The sequence below is a fragment of the Tenrec ecaudatus genome, chromosome 9, assembly GCF_050624435.1.
Source record: "Tenrec ecaudatus isolate mTenEca1 chromosome 9, mTenEca1.hap1, whole genome shotgun sequence".
NCBI classification, from domain to species: domain Eukaryota; kingdom Metazoa; phylum Chordata; class Mammalia; order Afrosoricida; family Tenrecidae; genus Tenrec; species Tenrec ecaudatus.
Window position 1 is genome coordinate 134,293,585 of NC_134538.1, and position 16,911 is coordinate 134,310,495.

General features: G+C 47.8%; 1 protein-coding gene across 2 annotated transcripts in view; it reads left to right on the plus strand.

The window, feature by feature from the left end:
* Positions 1 to 2,426: 2,426 nt before the first annotated feature.
* The window catches only part of MDFIC (MyoD family inhibitor domain containing), a 99,976-nt gene continuing 85,491 nt past the window's right edge, over positions 2,427 to 16,911 (plus strand). Inside the window, exons 1-2 of one of the 2 annotated variants that reach the window (XM_075558577.1) lie at positions 2,427 to 2,786; positions 3,041 to 3,250. In XM_075558577.1, coding sequence (XP_075414692.1) covers positions 3,142 to 3,250 — 109 coding nt within the window. In that variant the 5' untranslated portion in view covers positions 2,427 to 2,786; positions 3,041 to 3,141. Of the gene's footprint in view, positions 2,787 to 3,029; positions 3,251 to 16,911 lie in introns of those variants that run through there. The other variant, XM_075558578.1, reaches the window with a different exon arrangement.

Sequence of the window (16,911 nt, forward strand, 5' to 3'; positions counted from 1 at the left end):
CCAGGTCTTTCCATTGGGCAGGCCTGAGCTTTCCTGGATAAGCAGTACAGTTCCATTGTCAGACAGACATGAGCTCAAATCCTGCCTTGCCCACTTTCTAGTGGCCCGGTTCTGATCACTTCCTACAGCTGATGTAAGTACTCAGTAAGGAAATTGCTTACAATATGTGGCATAGACACCCGGTATTTTGATGTAGTCCTTGTGACATAGTCATATGCCACCTATGTCAACTTTACTGAGCTAAATGCTTCTGCTATATCATCATCATCATCATCATCATCATCATCATCATCTTTTTTGAGCCCTTTCCCAAATCTGACACGTTTCCAAGTACCCTGGTAGAATTACCTAATTCAGCCCTCTGAAGAAACTTACTGAGAGTTTCTGTTCTTCTCACATTACGAGAAAACCATAGCATAGTCAAATGTGTTACGGTTTGGGGATGCCTTTCCAGGATGGTGGATCTCAGTGCTGTGGCTTCCCCATGAGTGCTGGTGTGGTGGCAACACAGAAATGGAACAAACAGGTAGGAGGAGGCAGTGCAGCAGGCTCATTTAGCAGTAAAGTCAAGATACACTGGGGAAATGCCCCAGCGGGTCTACACTTCGGAAAGGGTAAACGCAGTGAGACACAGCCTAGAGCTTGCAGGATCTTTTTGCCTGGCAGGGGCCCTTAAGTTCATGGAGAGCTTTTTAAAACAAACCAAAAATGCAGTGGCCCCGTGTTGGCTTGGCCCCAACTGTGTCCTTATTTGGCAAGATCCTGAGTGGTCAGGGTCATCTGGCCTCCCTGTTTCTAATAGGTGGTGACTCATCAGTTAGAATGGCCAGGCTGCTTTCCCTGTCCTTGTCACATGGACTAATTTGCCCAAAGTCATGGGGCCAATAAGTAATGGAGTAGGGTACAGGTTGGCCATCTTGGTGATTACAAAGCTTGGTATCTCTTTTGTTTCTAACATTTTGTATTTGAATCTGAGTCCTTTCCCATTAAAGAGTAAGGCATCTAAGTTTACTTCCATACACCATGTGTTCAACATTAAGGATTGTACAAAATGAAAGGTACACAGATTTCCCATGGAGGATGGCTTGCTAAAAGAGCGCTCAGACTTCCGGCATCTCCGGGTCTGCCATATTTGTGAGGGGATGGGACTCCAAGGGCTCAAGGAGATGGTGACAAACCAGCATCTTTCCAAGGAGCTGTTTTCCATTATCCTCCTTTGAGTGCACATTATTGTGCAGCAGTTTGATGTCATTTCCTCCATTTTTGCTCTGTAATGGTAAAGCAGTCACCCTCACAATTGATCTGCTTCCATTAAACAGATTCCAAATAATCTTGGTCCCTACACAGGGGACTGCCGTTTCTGAAATTGCTAAATTAAGAGAGAGAGAGGTTGTGATTTTTAAAGTTCATCAAAGTGCCAGTTGTCCTTTGGGGATTACATGCTTCGTGACTGGTCAGAAACTTCCCAAAAAGCACGTGTTGTTTTTTTTTTTTTTTGGTTGGGGGGGGGGGGTGAATTGAAAGCCAGTTTGGATGCACTCACTCTTTCAAGGTGTGAAATGGACCTTCTCCATCAATTTGAATGAATCCCCGCAGGCTTTCTGAAGAGCCAACCTACCCAGGAAGGTATTTAGTTGCAGGCAGGGTACATGCAATGTACACTTTCCAAAGTTTTGATATCATGCCTGTGAGCCTGCTCTTTAGAAAGTTAATGAGTTCCTGCTAGCTTTCTACAACAGAAGCCTGCATTTCCCTCACAATGACACAGAGCAAAAGTTAAAGGGAAGTATTACAAATGCGCGTTGTATTTGCAAATTCCTTTAGACTTCTGGTCTTCCTTCCTCAGGTTAAACTACAATCAGAGCGCCCCATTTACAAGCAGAGAGTGGATCAGATTTTAAGTTCCCATCCCAAGTCTACGTGCTGACCCTGACCTAAGGCACTGGGCCAGGTCGACCCTGCAGTGAGTAGGCTGGGCTCAGCTTCGGGCCAGACCCCTGCCATCTTGGGTGGGAACCTAGCGTGTCTGGACGCCTCCAGTGAATCCACGCGACTGGTTTTACTTGATCGAGAAACCTGTTGGACCAAAGTAAACACCTAACTAATTCAAACTCCAACCACAAACGGTGGAATAAAATTAACTTCAGAGTCAGAGATTAGGAGGTTCCACGCTCAGCTGGAGGTCGTTTCAAAAGTGACCCCTTGGAGGCTGTGACAGTTTAGTTTTGCCGCCTCTACCCCAAACGTTTCTACTTTTGCTGGGCATCCGCAGAGCTTCGGTCCTCCTGGGGACAGAATCTGGGAGAGGCGACGGGGTGACTCGCCTAGGTGGCAAGGGCACAGCCAGCTCCGGTTTTTCCCGGCTCCAGGAGGCCCCTGGGCGGCGGGTGGGGCGCTCTCCGGCGTGGCCTCCGGACTCAGACTGCGAGCAGCCCAGCCCGGGTCGCACCGCCCCCAGCCTCGGGGGGCCGCCCGCCAGGAGTTCGAGGCCGCCCCGCTCCGGATGTGATGAAAAGGAGCCGCCGAGGGGGCAGCGCGGCTGCAGCGGACGAGTGGTGGGAGCGGGGGGCCGAGCCGGCCGGGGCGCGGTCCCGGCGGAGTCGCGGCCGCCGTGTCCTAGCCGCGCGGAAGAGGCGAGGCGGGAGGGCGCGCAGGGCGACCCGCCAGGCCCCCGGGGCGAGCCGGCGCGGCCGCGGGCGCCTCGCGAACTTTCTCGGCGGAAGAGGAGGCGGCGGCGGCGGCGGCGGCAGGGGCTCGGAGCCAGGTGCCGGGGGCGGGCCGCGGAGGTAGGTGGGGGTCGCCCGGCTGGGGGTGGGGGGCGCCTTCCTCCTAGCCTCTCTGCCCTCTCCACTTGGCCCCCGCAGCCCCGGGGCCGCGCGGCCGTCCACTTGCAGGGCAGCAGTGCCCCCGCCCCCCGCCCCCAAGTTCAAATCCAAACTTCCCGGGGTGGGGTCGGGGGGAGGGACGCGGCGGCGGGGGAACGGCCCGGAGGGTGGCGTGCGCTCCCATAAAAACACTTTTTGCTTTTTTCTTCCGCCAGAAGCTGCCCGCTCCCTGCACCCAGAACCTTCCAGCCCTTCCCACGTCTGCCCCGCGGGGCGGCCAGCTAGGCGGAGGCGCGGCGCCGGGTGGCAGCGGCCCATGTCCGGCGCGGGCGAAGCCCTCGCTGCCCGGCCCGTGGGGCCACCGCCGCCGCCGTCGCCGCGCGGGGCCGAGGCGGGCGGCGACCGGCTCGGCGCTCAGGCCCAGGGTGAGTGTGCGCCTGCACGTCGCGGGCTTCCTTTCAGTCCTTGCATTTTCCAGTTGGTTGCCCCCCTGGTGATTGGGGGCGAGGGCGCAGTTCGAAGGAGCCTCTCACCTGGTTCTCAGTCTGTTAGCATTTCTCCAGCAAGTTCTCCAGGATTCTCGCCCCAGGACCACCACTGCCCCTCTACTCCCACTTCCTTGGGCTGCAGAGAAATAGGACTGGGTGAGCGTCTTTCGCCAGCACATGCGTTTCTGGGCCTAACAGGCAAGTGTGCAGGCTCTAAAGCTCATCCTCCTGGAACTCTTGGATTCTTGTGGCCTCCGCAGATCCCGGAAGGCGCCTTGCTTTCTGAACAAGCATGTACCCTCTCTGCCTGTCTTCTGTTTCCCATGGACAATCCAGGTTTCTGGGACCAATTTCTCTGGAATGGCGCACGCATAAGTTTTCAATAACATTTGTTTTGAAATAAACACTCCCTAAAACATGGCATGTCCCAAGAATGAATTACCTCCTTCGTGCTCATTCAGAAGTGTGAGCACGTGCAGCGCATAAAAGAAAACCGTTTCTGAGACACTTCCATAGCAAGGTGGTAAGGAAGTTTGACAAGGCCAGGCTTCCCGTGGTGGTACCAACCTTCAGGTGTGCCTAGGTCATTAGGATCACAGGCGTTGCTGATGCATTCCGACCCTCTCAGCCCCCTGCTAACAGTTCTGATGGAAAGAGTTCTGTTAGTGTTATAGGAGCTCTGGCGGCATGATGGGCTGAGTTGGGCTGCTGACCACAAGGTTGGCAGTTCAAACCCACCAGCTGTTCTTTGGGAGCCAGATGAGGCTCTTTGCCCAGGAAAAGATTTACAGTCTCGGGAACCCACAGGTGCAGTTCTTCTCGGCCTTAAAGAGTCTAGTGTGACTCTGAGTTGATAGGATGACAGTGAGTTTTTGTTTTCTGACTCGGGCATCAAAGAAACGATGTAGAACTCAAAAATCCACTCTCTGCTCTTACATTTAAGCGTACCTGCTAGCCCCATCCCTGTTTAACTAGAATGTAGTGCTCCTCCGGAGGTGGATCCTTTTTAAGGAGGAAAAGAAGACGTGAACTTGATTTTTGAACCCACACAGTAAAAGCAGAAAACATCCATGGGTAAAGAAGATCTTCTGGCATTCTGGGATGTTAAGTCAAACTCCATTTATCTGTTTTTCATGTCTTTAGAGTGACTCATGCTTTCTAAACAGAGAAAATAGAAATTAGCTACAGAAAATCTGAGAAGTAGAATAATAAACATATGCATTCCCAGAAGCAGCCCGCGTTCTACACTTGGCATTGTCAACACAATCCTTTTCCTGTCGCTAGGCATGCCCTCAGTAGTCATAGCGCTCGCTGATGTGCCGCATGCTCACACCTGAGCTGTTAATCACCAGTGTTAAACAATGCTGATGGCAGAACTCAGTGTCAAACCCTGGGGAGGGGGGGACCCTTTGACTTGGAAATAGTTGATGTCTACATTGCCCATCTTTATTTTCATAGTTTACTTAAAAACAAACTAAAAATTAGTGGGACAAACTGGCAGAGGTACTTGGTGCACCTGTGTAGGACTGCCCTGTTTCACATGATTGGACCTGAGGCAGGCAAGCTGGCAGATTTCTAAAATGGCCTGAAATAGAAGGCCTTGTGGGAGGGGGAGGGGGACACCAAACACAAAACTAAACAAAACACACATTATCGGGCTGGAAACTTTTGGCTTCTGTTTGACCTGAAAATTAGCTTTAGCAACATGGCTTTTAGAAAAATTAGTTTGACTCCAAACATTCTTCAAATAAGCATCCGTCAAACTGTCAACGTAATATAAAGTTGGATTTCCCACAAGAAAATTCTTAGACTCTTGTTCAAATAGTTTATCCCAATCAGGCAGATTTCATTATTAGTATTTCAGGAAAATATTGGTGGGGCGGTGTGGAGGTGTGGACAGGTGGGCAATGAAGAAGCTTCCCTGTGCAGGTTCGCATAGTTAGGTTGGTTTTGATCCGGCACCGTTTTTATTTTAAAAAGAAGCTTTGCTCACAATACACTCGACTCTGAAGCCGTTCCACGATTTCCTTTTTTTTTTTTTTTTCATCTTCCGTCTGTCACTGGGTTCCTTAACATCCTTTCTGAAGAATAGGTGAATCATACTTTGGTAGGAGTTGGCTGCTTGGTTGATTGTTAAAATTCTGTATAAGAAAGTGGGAAAAATAGTTTCATGAAAGTTAACAGAAGGTATCTTTGTACGAAGAGGAAGGATCAGATGAAGCTTTCCCCCGCAAACAGAGCCAAACACGTATGTGTATGAGGATGAGCTGTTATTCTCGTGGGCAAAGACAGTGGACTGTGAGGGCTGGATTTCCTTTCAGAGAGTCTCCTGCCCAAACTCCCCAGGAAGTTGTAAAGTTTGTCCCACTTCTTAGAATGTGAGTGTAGCCCGTTCCACTTAGCAGTTTTGACCCCCTGAAACCTCTATCCATTAAAAAAGAAAAAGTGATTCTCCAATCTTTACCATTTCTTTTAAAACATTAAATTGTGTCTGCGCATACTTTGGCCTTTATTACAGAGCAGGCTCATAAGGTCACGGGCTATCAGAGCCAAGGCAGTGAGAAGGGGCTGGGTGGGGGGCATGCTGTAGGGAGTAGTGGGCTTGCTGCTGCCAGTGTACTTCGGGGCCTCTCGGCTGCAGATAATTGTTGCTGTGTAGGTTAGTAGCTCCCAGTGTCTTAAGAGACACTAGATATCTGGAGTGCTGCAGTGTCATCGTTAAGAATTGGCAGCTAATTACATGAAACTACTTCTGAGCCACTGATTGGTGGATCTCTGCTACAGAAACGAGAACGGAAATAAGTGATTTAAAGTGATCTCATTTGTACAATCTTCTGAAAGACTCACATGCCTTTTGTTTGTGGTTTCTTTAATTGCTGTCTTTCCTTTTTTTTAAGTAAACATCTTAAAATGTTTATCAAGTAACAGACAAAAATGTCATTCTCTGTTTTCTGGTATAATCTTTTTAACATTCATCCCTATGTGGGAAGCAGCGTCTTAGTTAAATGTTGTCACTCCTTAGTTCTATAGTTTCTAGAGAAAGAGATTTTATCGTTTATACTTAGCTTTTAGCCCAGCCTTCTCACTTTTTAGATGAAGGGGAAGAAGGCGTAGCAAATTTCAGGGGCCAAGGGTTCACACAGGTCATTAGGGAATCCTGGCAGCACTGATTGTAAAACGTGTGTCCTTGTGATGAAGGTAGTTGAAGTAGAGAATCAACGCAACCGTTTTCTTTTGAGGGGTGCGGATGGGTGCATCGTGAATAATAGGCTTTGGAGATGGTGAATCCCTGGAGACAGTCCGAGTGCCTGCACTGCCCGCATCCCCCATTGCGTCTGTCAAGGTTTAGGCTGTTGGGCTCTGAATGCTGGGATAGACTTTAATGTGATAATGTGTGATTTAATGCACTCTTCCCTCTTGGGAAAGTCCTCGGAGACTATTAGGCCGACTGTTCATAGCAGGATGCAAAATGCTGGTGAAGTTAATTAAAAATAATCTAAAATAGAAGCTAGGGAGAGAATCTTCAAGTTGAAATTACATAAGAAGAGCTTTGACTTAAAAGCTTAGCTGATTTGTCAGGAGTTTATAGTGGCTAATCAGGTTTCCGTTTGGGAAGCTTGTTTATTTCCATTTGTAATGCACGCACGTACATATCTAGTTGTGTCTCACAGGCTCCTAACATATTGTTCCATCCTTTTGTTTAAGAACGGCGTCTCTCCGAGCGTGTTGTCTCTGGACAGCTTCTATCCCTGGTTCTCCAACAGGGCCAGGTTTTCCTCCTTGAGCTATCTGACACTGTGTGGACCGCTGATCTGTGGTCCCAGCGGGAAGTACGGTGGGGGGGGGGGGCTAGAGGCCAGGTGCTGTTAACCATCGCACAATGCGCAAGGCCAGACAACCCCTTTGAGCCAAGAATTGACCCCAGATATCAATAGCATTGAGATTGGGAGATTCTGCTGTCCAAATCTCTCGAGACTAATGCTTTCACTTTACCTCAGACCAGTGGTTCTCAACCTTCCTAATGCCACAACCCTTTCCTACAGTTCCTCACATTGTAATGGCCCCCAACCATGACTTTATTTTCCTTGCTACTTCTTCACTGTAATTTTGCTACTGTTATGAATCGGGAAACACCCCTGTGAAACGGTTGCTCGACCCCCAAAGGGGTTGAGATCCACAGGTTGAGAACTACTACCATAGACCCTAGACCTATGAAATCAGCTTAGCTGGGTGTCATACCATTTACACATTTAACAAGCTCAAGATGCTCAGGTTTAGTTTCAGAGGCTTTTTGTTTATAGAAAACGTGTGGTATATGGCCCTTGTTTTCCTTCTCACTGCCACCAGGCCGATTCGGATGCACAGTGACCCCATAGGACAGAGAACTGCCCCTTTGGGTTTGTGAAACTGTAACTCTCTAAGGGAGCAGAGAGGAGCCTCTTCTTTTCTGTCTCGGAGTGGCTGGCAAGTTTGAACCTCAGACCTGTGGTTAGAAGCTCAGTGTGTAACCATACTACACTACACTGTGTTAGATTGTTAGGTTTGTTTGTTTTTTTTTAAGTCTTCATTCTTCAGTAAAGGGGAAGACTGAAAAAAGCATTCCTTTACAGTATTTCAGATTCACAATTCAAATCACATCTATCCATTTTTACTTATTATGAGGGCTCTCCAGAATTTTTCCCATAAGCTACAACTAATAAATCTGGGCATAAGCATTCATTTTCAAAAGTTACTTATATCCAAACTTACTGGTACTATGATACCAGTAAATTATGCATATTACAAATGAAACACCAAAGGGAAAGTTAAAAAGAATTAACTAATAAATGATTAAGTAGATGTTTTCCTATTTTGTTCTTCAACCGCCAGAGATACCCTTGTCCTGCCACCTACACCCTTCTTGAGAGCTGTCTGACATTATGACATAACAAGGAAAAAGAAAAAAAGCTCCTTATTGCATAGTTCTTGTTACATAAACTTCACTTGTAAGGTTGCTTATTGGAGTCTTGATTAGATCTTCTTATGGAAACAGAACAGCAATTTTTTTCTGTGCTTAGTATGGGTCTCAAAAGATTACTGTAATTAAATTTTATGTGATGTTGTATATTTATAGTTATAAAATAGAATATCTTATTAGAAGACCAGTAATCAACTATTGATAACCAAGAAAAATATTTGGATAAAAACTGATTTAAAACCTTTTTGAATCTAGATACTTGAGGAAGGGTAGGTTTAATTAGAAAAAATATAGGGCGGCTTGTCCAGATTTGGAAGGGGATTTGAGAGCATTTCCAAGCCTTGCCTAAAGCAATCAATGTTCATTTTATAGTTTTAGGTATAAAAATTCAAGACTTATCAAGTGGCCCTATTAATTTTCCTCCAAATAGTGAAAGAATCCACTGGGTCAGGAAAGGATGGAGTGGAGGAAAAACTGATGGAAGAGGGAGGCAGGGAAAGGTTTAAAGAAATTATAGGTGCCTAGAAATTTCAGAAAGTCATTGTGGACCTTGAATTGGTTGGAGCGGAGACTGGTGAAAGAGGTGTTTTCAGAGCTGGCAGGGTGTGACCCGAGTGGGAGGCCCAGGCATGACAAGGAGGTCGGGAATTGGGTCAATGCTGAGTTAGGTGGGCAGCACTGCGGGTCCTGAAGTAGACTTTGTGTGCTATGCATCCACGATCCCTTCTATGAATAGGATGCTGTGGTATTTGTATGGTGCAGATTACATCAGATTACAGCATCATCCACTATGCGAGAGAAAGAGGAGGCTTTCTATTCTCTTGAAAATTACAGTCTCTGAAGCCCACAGGGAGCAATTCTCTAGAGTTTCTATGAGTTGGAATTGCCTCGATAGCAGTTTGGTTTGGGTTTGGGGTATGTTATCGATGTATATAATATATGATATATTATATATGTATATAATATGGTGTGTGTTGGCAGAATGTCCCAATGATGTCATGTCTGAGGTCGCAGGCTTGTGTGGCTGCTCTCCCTGCCGAGTTCTACTTCATGGGCATAGCACATCCACCTGGGAAGAAGAGGCAGAGATGCATTTGTGCCAGATCTGGTGTCACTGGGGCCCCTCCACCGGTAGGCTGCTGCAGTGGCAGGGGCTGGAACCTAAGCTCAGAGCAGGAGTCGAGTCCTGGGAGCAGAAACAGCTTCCATCCTGAGGCCCCGGTGTCCACTCAGAGAGTGACGGGAGGGTTGTCAGGTGTGTGCACTTTCAGGGGACCTCCCAGCAGATGGCCCTGAGATCCTGATGTAGAGTGTCCTCCTTCCCTGAGCCCTGTCATTGTCACACCACTGGGGGTAATTTCTGGTGCTCATTGCAACACCAGCAACCATTTCACTTCCCAGATCATCAGCCTGGTGCTCCTTCCCCAAGCTTTGAGGTACTCAGGGAGGAAGGAGCTGGTGCACCTGCATCCCCAAGACATCGAGGAAGTAAAGATCCTGAGAGAGCCTCCTAACCCAATTCTGAATTGGAGCCTTAAAGAGCATCCCTGTCTCCCTGGCCAGATGTTCCTGAGGTGGTCTTGCGCCAGGACTCAGGGAATGCTAAAAGCTTGCTGAAGGTCTTTCTCTGGAGACCCAAGTATGGGGACAGCTTTGGGTCAGAGGCCGGTTTGGATGAGCCCCGGGGGCCCAGCTCTGTAGGCAGAAGAGTGGTACCTGGCGCATACTTCTACTGTTAGGAGGGATTGGCAGATGCCCTGAGCTGGCCAACCTGGACAGTGGCTTTGGCCTGGCACAGGCTTCTGGGATTTGGAGAGCATGGTGTTGGCCCAGAAGAAGCTATTTCACCTTGAGACTTGTGGCCAGACTTTCAAGTAAAACTGGACTGGGCTTCAACTGTCCCAAGTGGCAAGTGCTTCATCCAGCTCCCGGTATCCACCGGGATGAGAAGGTGGGGGTGGTAGGAGGTGGGAGGTGTGTGGCCAGTGGAGTAAGGCCTTTAGACACAGCTCACACTTCCTGCCCTCTGCCTCCACAACTGTGAGAGGCCCTAGAAGTGCAGTCAGGCCTTCCAGCCTGAGCTACCACCAGGTGTGACACCCATGGCTGCCCACAAGCAGGAAGCCATCATCCCTGCCAGCTGGTAAGACTTTGGTCTGGAGTACCCTTACTCATTGGGCACCAGTGCACCCAACGAGAGAAGTCCTGTGAGCGCCCCAAGGGCAGCAAGGCCCACGGTGATGCGCTGACTTCGCCTACCACCTGTGGACCTGGAGCACCTGGGGTAAGAACTCTGAGCAGAGTTTGCAGCCCCTCTAGTACCAGAGGATCCACTTGGAGGAAAAGGTGAGGCAGCCAGGTATGGAGAGGGACGCTGGTCTATGTTAAGACTTCACACAAAAGGACTCTTGCCACCTTCTCACACAGCCACTCAGTTCTGCATGACCAGGGTTCCCAACAAATCCTTTCTGGTTGCTCAGAGAGACAAAAACAAAACCCAAACTTAGGACGTGTAAGCAGGAGGCGGTTGTCCGAAGCAATGGGAGGCATTACCTCCCTGTGCTAGTGCAGTAAGAGTGGAGGAGTGGGGAACTGATGGTTGTCCGGGACCAGCGCGAGTCAGGGCTGCACCTGGCATGGAAAGGTCTAGTCTGGCGGCGGAGGGTGCAAGAGAGACAATGTTTGTGTTTCTAACTCAGGGCATTTGGGTGGAGGTTTAATTTTTTTTAAATGGGATTTCATCTTTATCTTAGCCTTTCTGTTTCTCTTTAGGTTGTCTGTGCCGTCTTCAGATGCTCTGTAAATGTTTCACGTTACCCTATTTGTTAAACCCTGCTCGCTGACAGATAGAGGGGTTCAGGGGGTGCGAGGGAGACACATGCAGCCACACATGCTGACCATGCCAGGGGATTGAAAGGTGCTGTTCCGAATTCATAGAGTGGGGTGGCCGAACCCTCTGGGAAAGTTTTGATTTTGAGTTGGACCAGGAAGGGTGACGTTGGGACTCAACTCTGTGGAGAAGGAGGGTGGACGACATGCCCAGAGAGAGGAGAAAGCAAGAATAGAGGCTTTCAGGGGATTATTAGGGAAAGAGGATCTGAGCAAGACCGCTGGATGGGCTGTTTGAGGGAGTGGAATCAGAGGTAAAGTTGGAAAGGTAGGCTAAGCTCCACCAGCAAAAGGCCCGAGTCTCGCGCTGTATTTGTCAATCTTTTCCATAGGCGGTGGATAGACTTTGAAGGAAGAACCGAATCAAATCCTGAATCAGGATTTGGATTCCGAACCTAATCAGAAAATAAATCTGGTGATATTTCAGAGGATAACTGTGGATGGAGGGAGGAGATTGGAGACAGCTGTTATCCAGGAGGCATCAGGCATTCGCATTAGCCTATGGTGGTCGGCTGGCAAAAGATCAAAGGCCCTCACCAATGGGTGTGGAATGGACAAAACGGATATAAGGACAATGTCAAAAGCTTAATCATGCTCTCCCTAGCTGTGAGACCCTGGATTTTATTATTATTTGAATACCCTACGTTCAAGCATAATCCCAGGCACGCAATTTTGTTGAAGTTAATTGGCATTGGTAGGAAAATTATTTAATGTTAAAAAAGAGAAACATCCTGAACCTAGTGTCATTGCATCGATTCCAGCACAGAGCAACCCTGCGCACTGTGCAACGTTTCCAAAGCTAAACAGCCCGGTCTTCCTCCAGTGGAGCAACTGGCAGGTTCGACCCCTCGGTCATTCTCATGGTCAGGGTCACCCACTAAGCCACCAGAGACAAAGCAACCCATAGTTTGCCTTGTAGCCTAAGTGGAAACTGTGGAGGTGTTGTTGATCTCCCGGGATCGTGTTCATTTCAGGAAGCTCCTCTCTCTCGTCCAAGACCTAAACCTAACTGCCGTCCAGCTGATAGCAATACTGGACGACTAAGTGGATCTCCCCCTTGGCTTCGGAGGCTGCAAACCTTTAGGGAAACAGAAAGCCTCATCTTTCTCCCATGGAGCCAACTGGTGAGCTTGAACCACAGATCTTGAATTTGACAGCCCAACATGGAATCTATGGCACCAGAGCTCAGGCAGCTGGAAAAGATACATTGTAACCCATGAGGTCTGTGAAGGCCAGGCTCATGGACCGAGAGCCCACCATCGGGGAACTTAAGCATGGGCTTGAGCTCAGAGGAGGTTGCTCAGGATCAAATTTGGGACAGCAGCTACACTTTAGGGAGGAAAATAATACAGACAAAGAGACCCTCAGGCTTCCTTAGAGAAATGGTGGACGCTTGCTCAGGAGAGGCGAGTCGAATAGGAAAAGGTGCACTTTGAGAGTCAGTAGGTTTGGGCTGTGAAGCAGCACTTGCATCTAATGGAGAGATTGGTGCTTGGAATACACCCAGAAATATCTCTGGGGAGAGACGTGGTGATCAGCACCAAAGATTGCAGCCTGAAAATCCCACTGGAGCAGTGCTGCTCCAACACATAGGGCGGCTATGAATCCAGAACTGACTTGGTCGCTTGCCACAACACATACTACTGAGAGTCAGAGGGTACCACGAGATTGCAGATGGAAGGGGCTGGGATGGCATGGTGGTATGGTAGGTGTTTGGATGGAGTGGAAAGTGTGAAAATCTTCACAGGAATGTGACAGATCTTAGTTGGGGACATTCCCCTTAGAGATGGGAGGGGAAGAAAAGGGTGTGTGTTATTTGACATAAAGGCTAGATTTCAGCAAGTAGATGGTAACATTTGGTGAAAGCCGAGCGTGTGTGTGTGTGTGTGTGTGTGTGTGTGTGTGTGTATGGCAAAGATTAAGAAGAGTGCTGAGTTCAAGACGGAATCTATCTGGGGCAAATAAGAGGGCTCCTGAGTAGTGCTGAGGACTTAGCTGAGAATGAATGGCATGAATTTTTAGTGGACCTCGTCAGCATAGTTGATTGCCTTTCTCAGCAAAGATCGTGCGGGAGTCTGGGAATAGAGGCGGATAGAATGAATTTTGGAATCAGCTTAGGGTTGGGTGTTGGCTGGGGGCAAGTGTAGGGGACAAGGGAAGACGATCGCCAAGTGTGGGAAAGTGAGTTTTCACGGACTGTTTCCAGCTGAGTTGGGAAGCCAGAGAGGCCAGGAGTGTGTGCTTGGCAGCCTGACGTCCAGCCTGTCTGTCTGCTGCTTGGGTCAGTTCCCATAGGATGATTGGACACACATGATCGAGTGGCCTTTCTAGCACCACTAGCAAAGCTCTGGAATTTTGGGGTGTGTAAGGGTTTTTCCTGTTTCTTTGAACCTTACTTCCTGGATCTTGTTGAGGTGGTTTCATGGAAAGAATTCTAATAACAGTGTGTAATTATTTTACCAGTATATTTTTCTAGTAAAAGTGTTGGGAAAATAAATGGAATCAATCTGCAAGTTATGCCATTTGCAAATGGAAAACTATTGAGAACAATGATAAAAAAAAGAGGGGGGAAAATCAACCAGATGGCCTTTCTGAGATGACCTGAGTATTCATCGGTATAAGGCCAGGGGTAAATGAAGTGATTCTTCTGACTGTTCCCCTAGAGTCTGCTCTGTGTTCTAGTTAGGAAAGGCTGCTTAGATCTAGCGTGGCCCCTCCCTAGGTTTCGCACAGCTTACCTGTGTTCTTTCATGGATGCTACAGTCCTTCTAGCTTTCGTAATCACTGTATGTGCTGTATCAATGCTTCCGACAGCCTTCATGCCATCTCTCTCTCCTGTGTCCCTGTCCTGTAGAAGTGGCATGACAGCAGAACCAGACCACCTCTTCTAACTTCAGTAGGGGGGCAGGGGGCGGGAGCACAATCATTGTCAGCACCAACAGCCCAAGCTGATTCCTCTTTGATGAATGCTAGACTTACCTCCTCTCTCCAATCTTTACCAATTCTGCCACCAGCCATTCCTCCCATGACGCCTTCTACTCCTCTGTTAGCCTGAAGTATGCGTTGCAGTGGTCACCCAGAACTTACAGACCATACAGTTAGGGGGGTTATTAGGAATTATAATTCATGCTCAGGAATGCCTCACGAGCCAGGATACTCTTCACAGCTGTGCCTGCAGGCAGGGCTCTCTGACCCTTGGCTGCTCTGTCCTTTAGCCTCTCAGCCCTGAAACCTCTGTTGGGCAAATGTAAAAAAGCTCTCAAGCTCTGTCAATAAGTGCCCATAGGTTCCTCCCTCACCCAGGAGACCCCCTGCCTGACTTCAGCTCCCAGCTCTTGGTCTCTGTCTTAGCAAGTCCCACTATAACCAGCTTGCTTCTGGCCTGGGAAGTCCTGCTTACACTGGTTCCTACTTACACTGGTCTACTGGTTCTGCTGCTCTATCTGTTACTGCTTCTCTCTGCCTTGTGCCATCTCTGATGTTACAGCTCTGTTTCCTGGGTCTAGGAGATTCTTGGCACAGGGACTCAGGGTCCAAAGAAAATACTCTATTCCCATCTTTCCTTGGTGGAGTAAGGGCCTTCTTTTTAGCCTTTAGGATGGTGCATTTTAAGCCTAATGGGATGGTAAAACTGACCCCTCATTCTGTATACTGTTTTTGCCTGGTCCCGCTCCACAAGGATGCCATGCACCTTAATTGCATTATTAGTAAGCTGTCCCAACCCCTTGGTGGACCGCAAGCACCTTATTTGCATAGCCCCACCCAATCATTACAACACTGTGGGGGTGGGGGTGGGGGAAGGCGAAGGCCATTTAAAAGTGATGCATCGCCTCACACCTTTCCCCTGTCCATCTTGCCTGTAACATTTTACTGCTGTTCATTAAATTCTTAGTGGCCTCTTTTTACATGAGCATACTCACCGTGTAGGAGGAGAATTTTTAATCTTAAGTGTTTGAAATCAAGCTGTGTTTTATAGATTCTACTTGTAATCACTAAGTATTCACTACTAGGAAGTACGCAAAGTTATTTTAACCAGTATTTTCATCTGTGGTTTCTTCCTGCAGCCTACTTCTGTTTTCAGGTTCACACCCACATGATCTGAAGTTGGATGATTCATGTGCATGTGTCTTTATGCCTGCCTCTTCAGCAGTGCCAGGAATAAAGTCTGAAATTAATGTTTACCCTACGCATATGTTATTGAGACATTCAAAGGGGAAAAACTCGGTCAACAGGTTTCTTTTTTTTTTTTAATTTATGTGTCTACTATCTACAAACTCATATGGAGATATAACATGTATACTGCTCAATATAATGTTGAAGGCACTTATAAATTAAGGAGAGGATGTCTAGCAAGTCCAATTATAAATCCTTATTTAAATATCAACTCCAGATTGCAACAATATATATGTGACAAATCAGTTTATGGCCACTTGCCAACTGATTGATGCTATCCTGGGGTAGCGAAGTTCCAAGTTTGAGGGCGAATCTCAGCATGGCAAGAGACAATCAGTCTTGTCTGGGCTGGCTGGCTAATGACCGTCTCCCCTACCCCCCGCTGAAGGAGGTAGAGTTTTGATCTGTTTCTTTGTTTTGAATGAACAGAGTCAAACAGTTAAAAAAAATGCAACTTGTGGTCAAGCAGATGGCAGCTACTTGAAGCCAGGTGAAAAGGTACAGAGGACCAGCTTCCTCTCTCTACTCTCTCTGTTCCAACCCATAGTCTTCCAACCCTTTTTTATCAGGGGTCTGCCCCTGATGTGTTAGGTTTGATGAAAGTAGCCCCACTCTGTCATTCCTCCCCCTTACCCTAGCAGCAAGCGGGGTCTTTATTTAGTGAAATTGTCTTCTTAATTGCTCACTGGCCTACGAGATGAAATTATTGAGCATGAGAAAGTTTTCACTTAAGACATTAAGAGACGTGTAAAATTATAATAACTATCCTTTTTCATCAATATGTAAATGAATTCAATTCTGTTCTTCAGTTTTAGAATAACAGATTCAGTCTTGTTTCAGGTTGGAAGGAAGAGAGACTAGAGATACTAATTGTGAGCATGGAAGAGAAAATAATAGATTTACAGAGAGCAGGTAGATGCAACCAGCAGGCTGTGGTAATTGACTGATTATGTTGGGCAGAGGAAGTAAAGCAGGGCCAAAAGAGAAGTGGTATTGGATTGTGGGAAGCTTGAGTTTAAGTTGCTAAAGATAAGTCCCTGCCAAGTTGAGCCATCAGGGCAGAGATGAGGGCCAGCATAGTCGAGCTGTGAGTTATCTTTGTAGACCGGACTCGAGCTGTGAAAGTCAGTGAAACGGTAAAGATGGGCGAGCCAGAAAGAGGAAGTTGGTGGGTGTGTTAGACTGGGCAGACTGGAGAAAAAAATTCAAAGACATGCCTATGTGTAGAAGAAAAAGGTTTACGTACAAGAGCAATTGAATATTGAGAAAAGGCCCAGCCCAGTCCAGATCAAGCCCCTAAGTCTGATGTTAACCCATATGTCCAACACCAATCTATATTGTCCACTTCAGACTCATGAAATGCATGCAATGATGCCCAATGCAGGAGGATCACAGGCCAATGGGTTGGAAGTCTTGTGGATCCAGTGGTGTTGTAAGCATCTCAGCGCTGGCAGGGTCTGTACGTGGCTTCTCTGGCTCCAGAGGTCTGGTTGCATCAGGGTAGGTCCATGTGGCTTCTCCAGCTCCCAGGGTGTAGCGTCATGTGCCTTGTCAGTAGAGCAGCTCTCAGGGAGTGAAC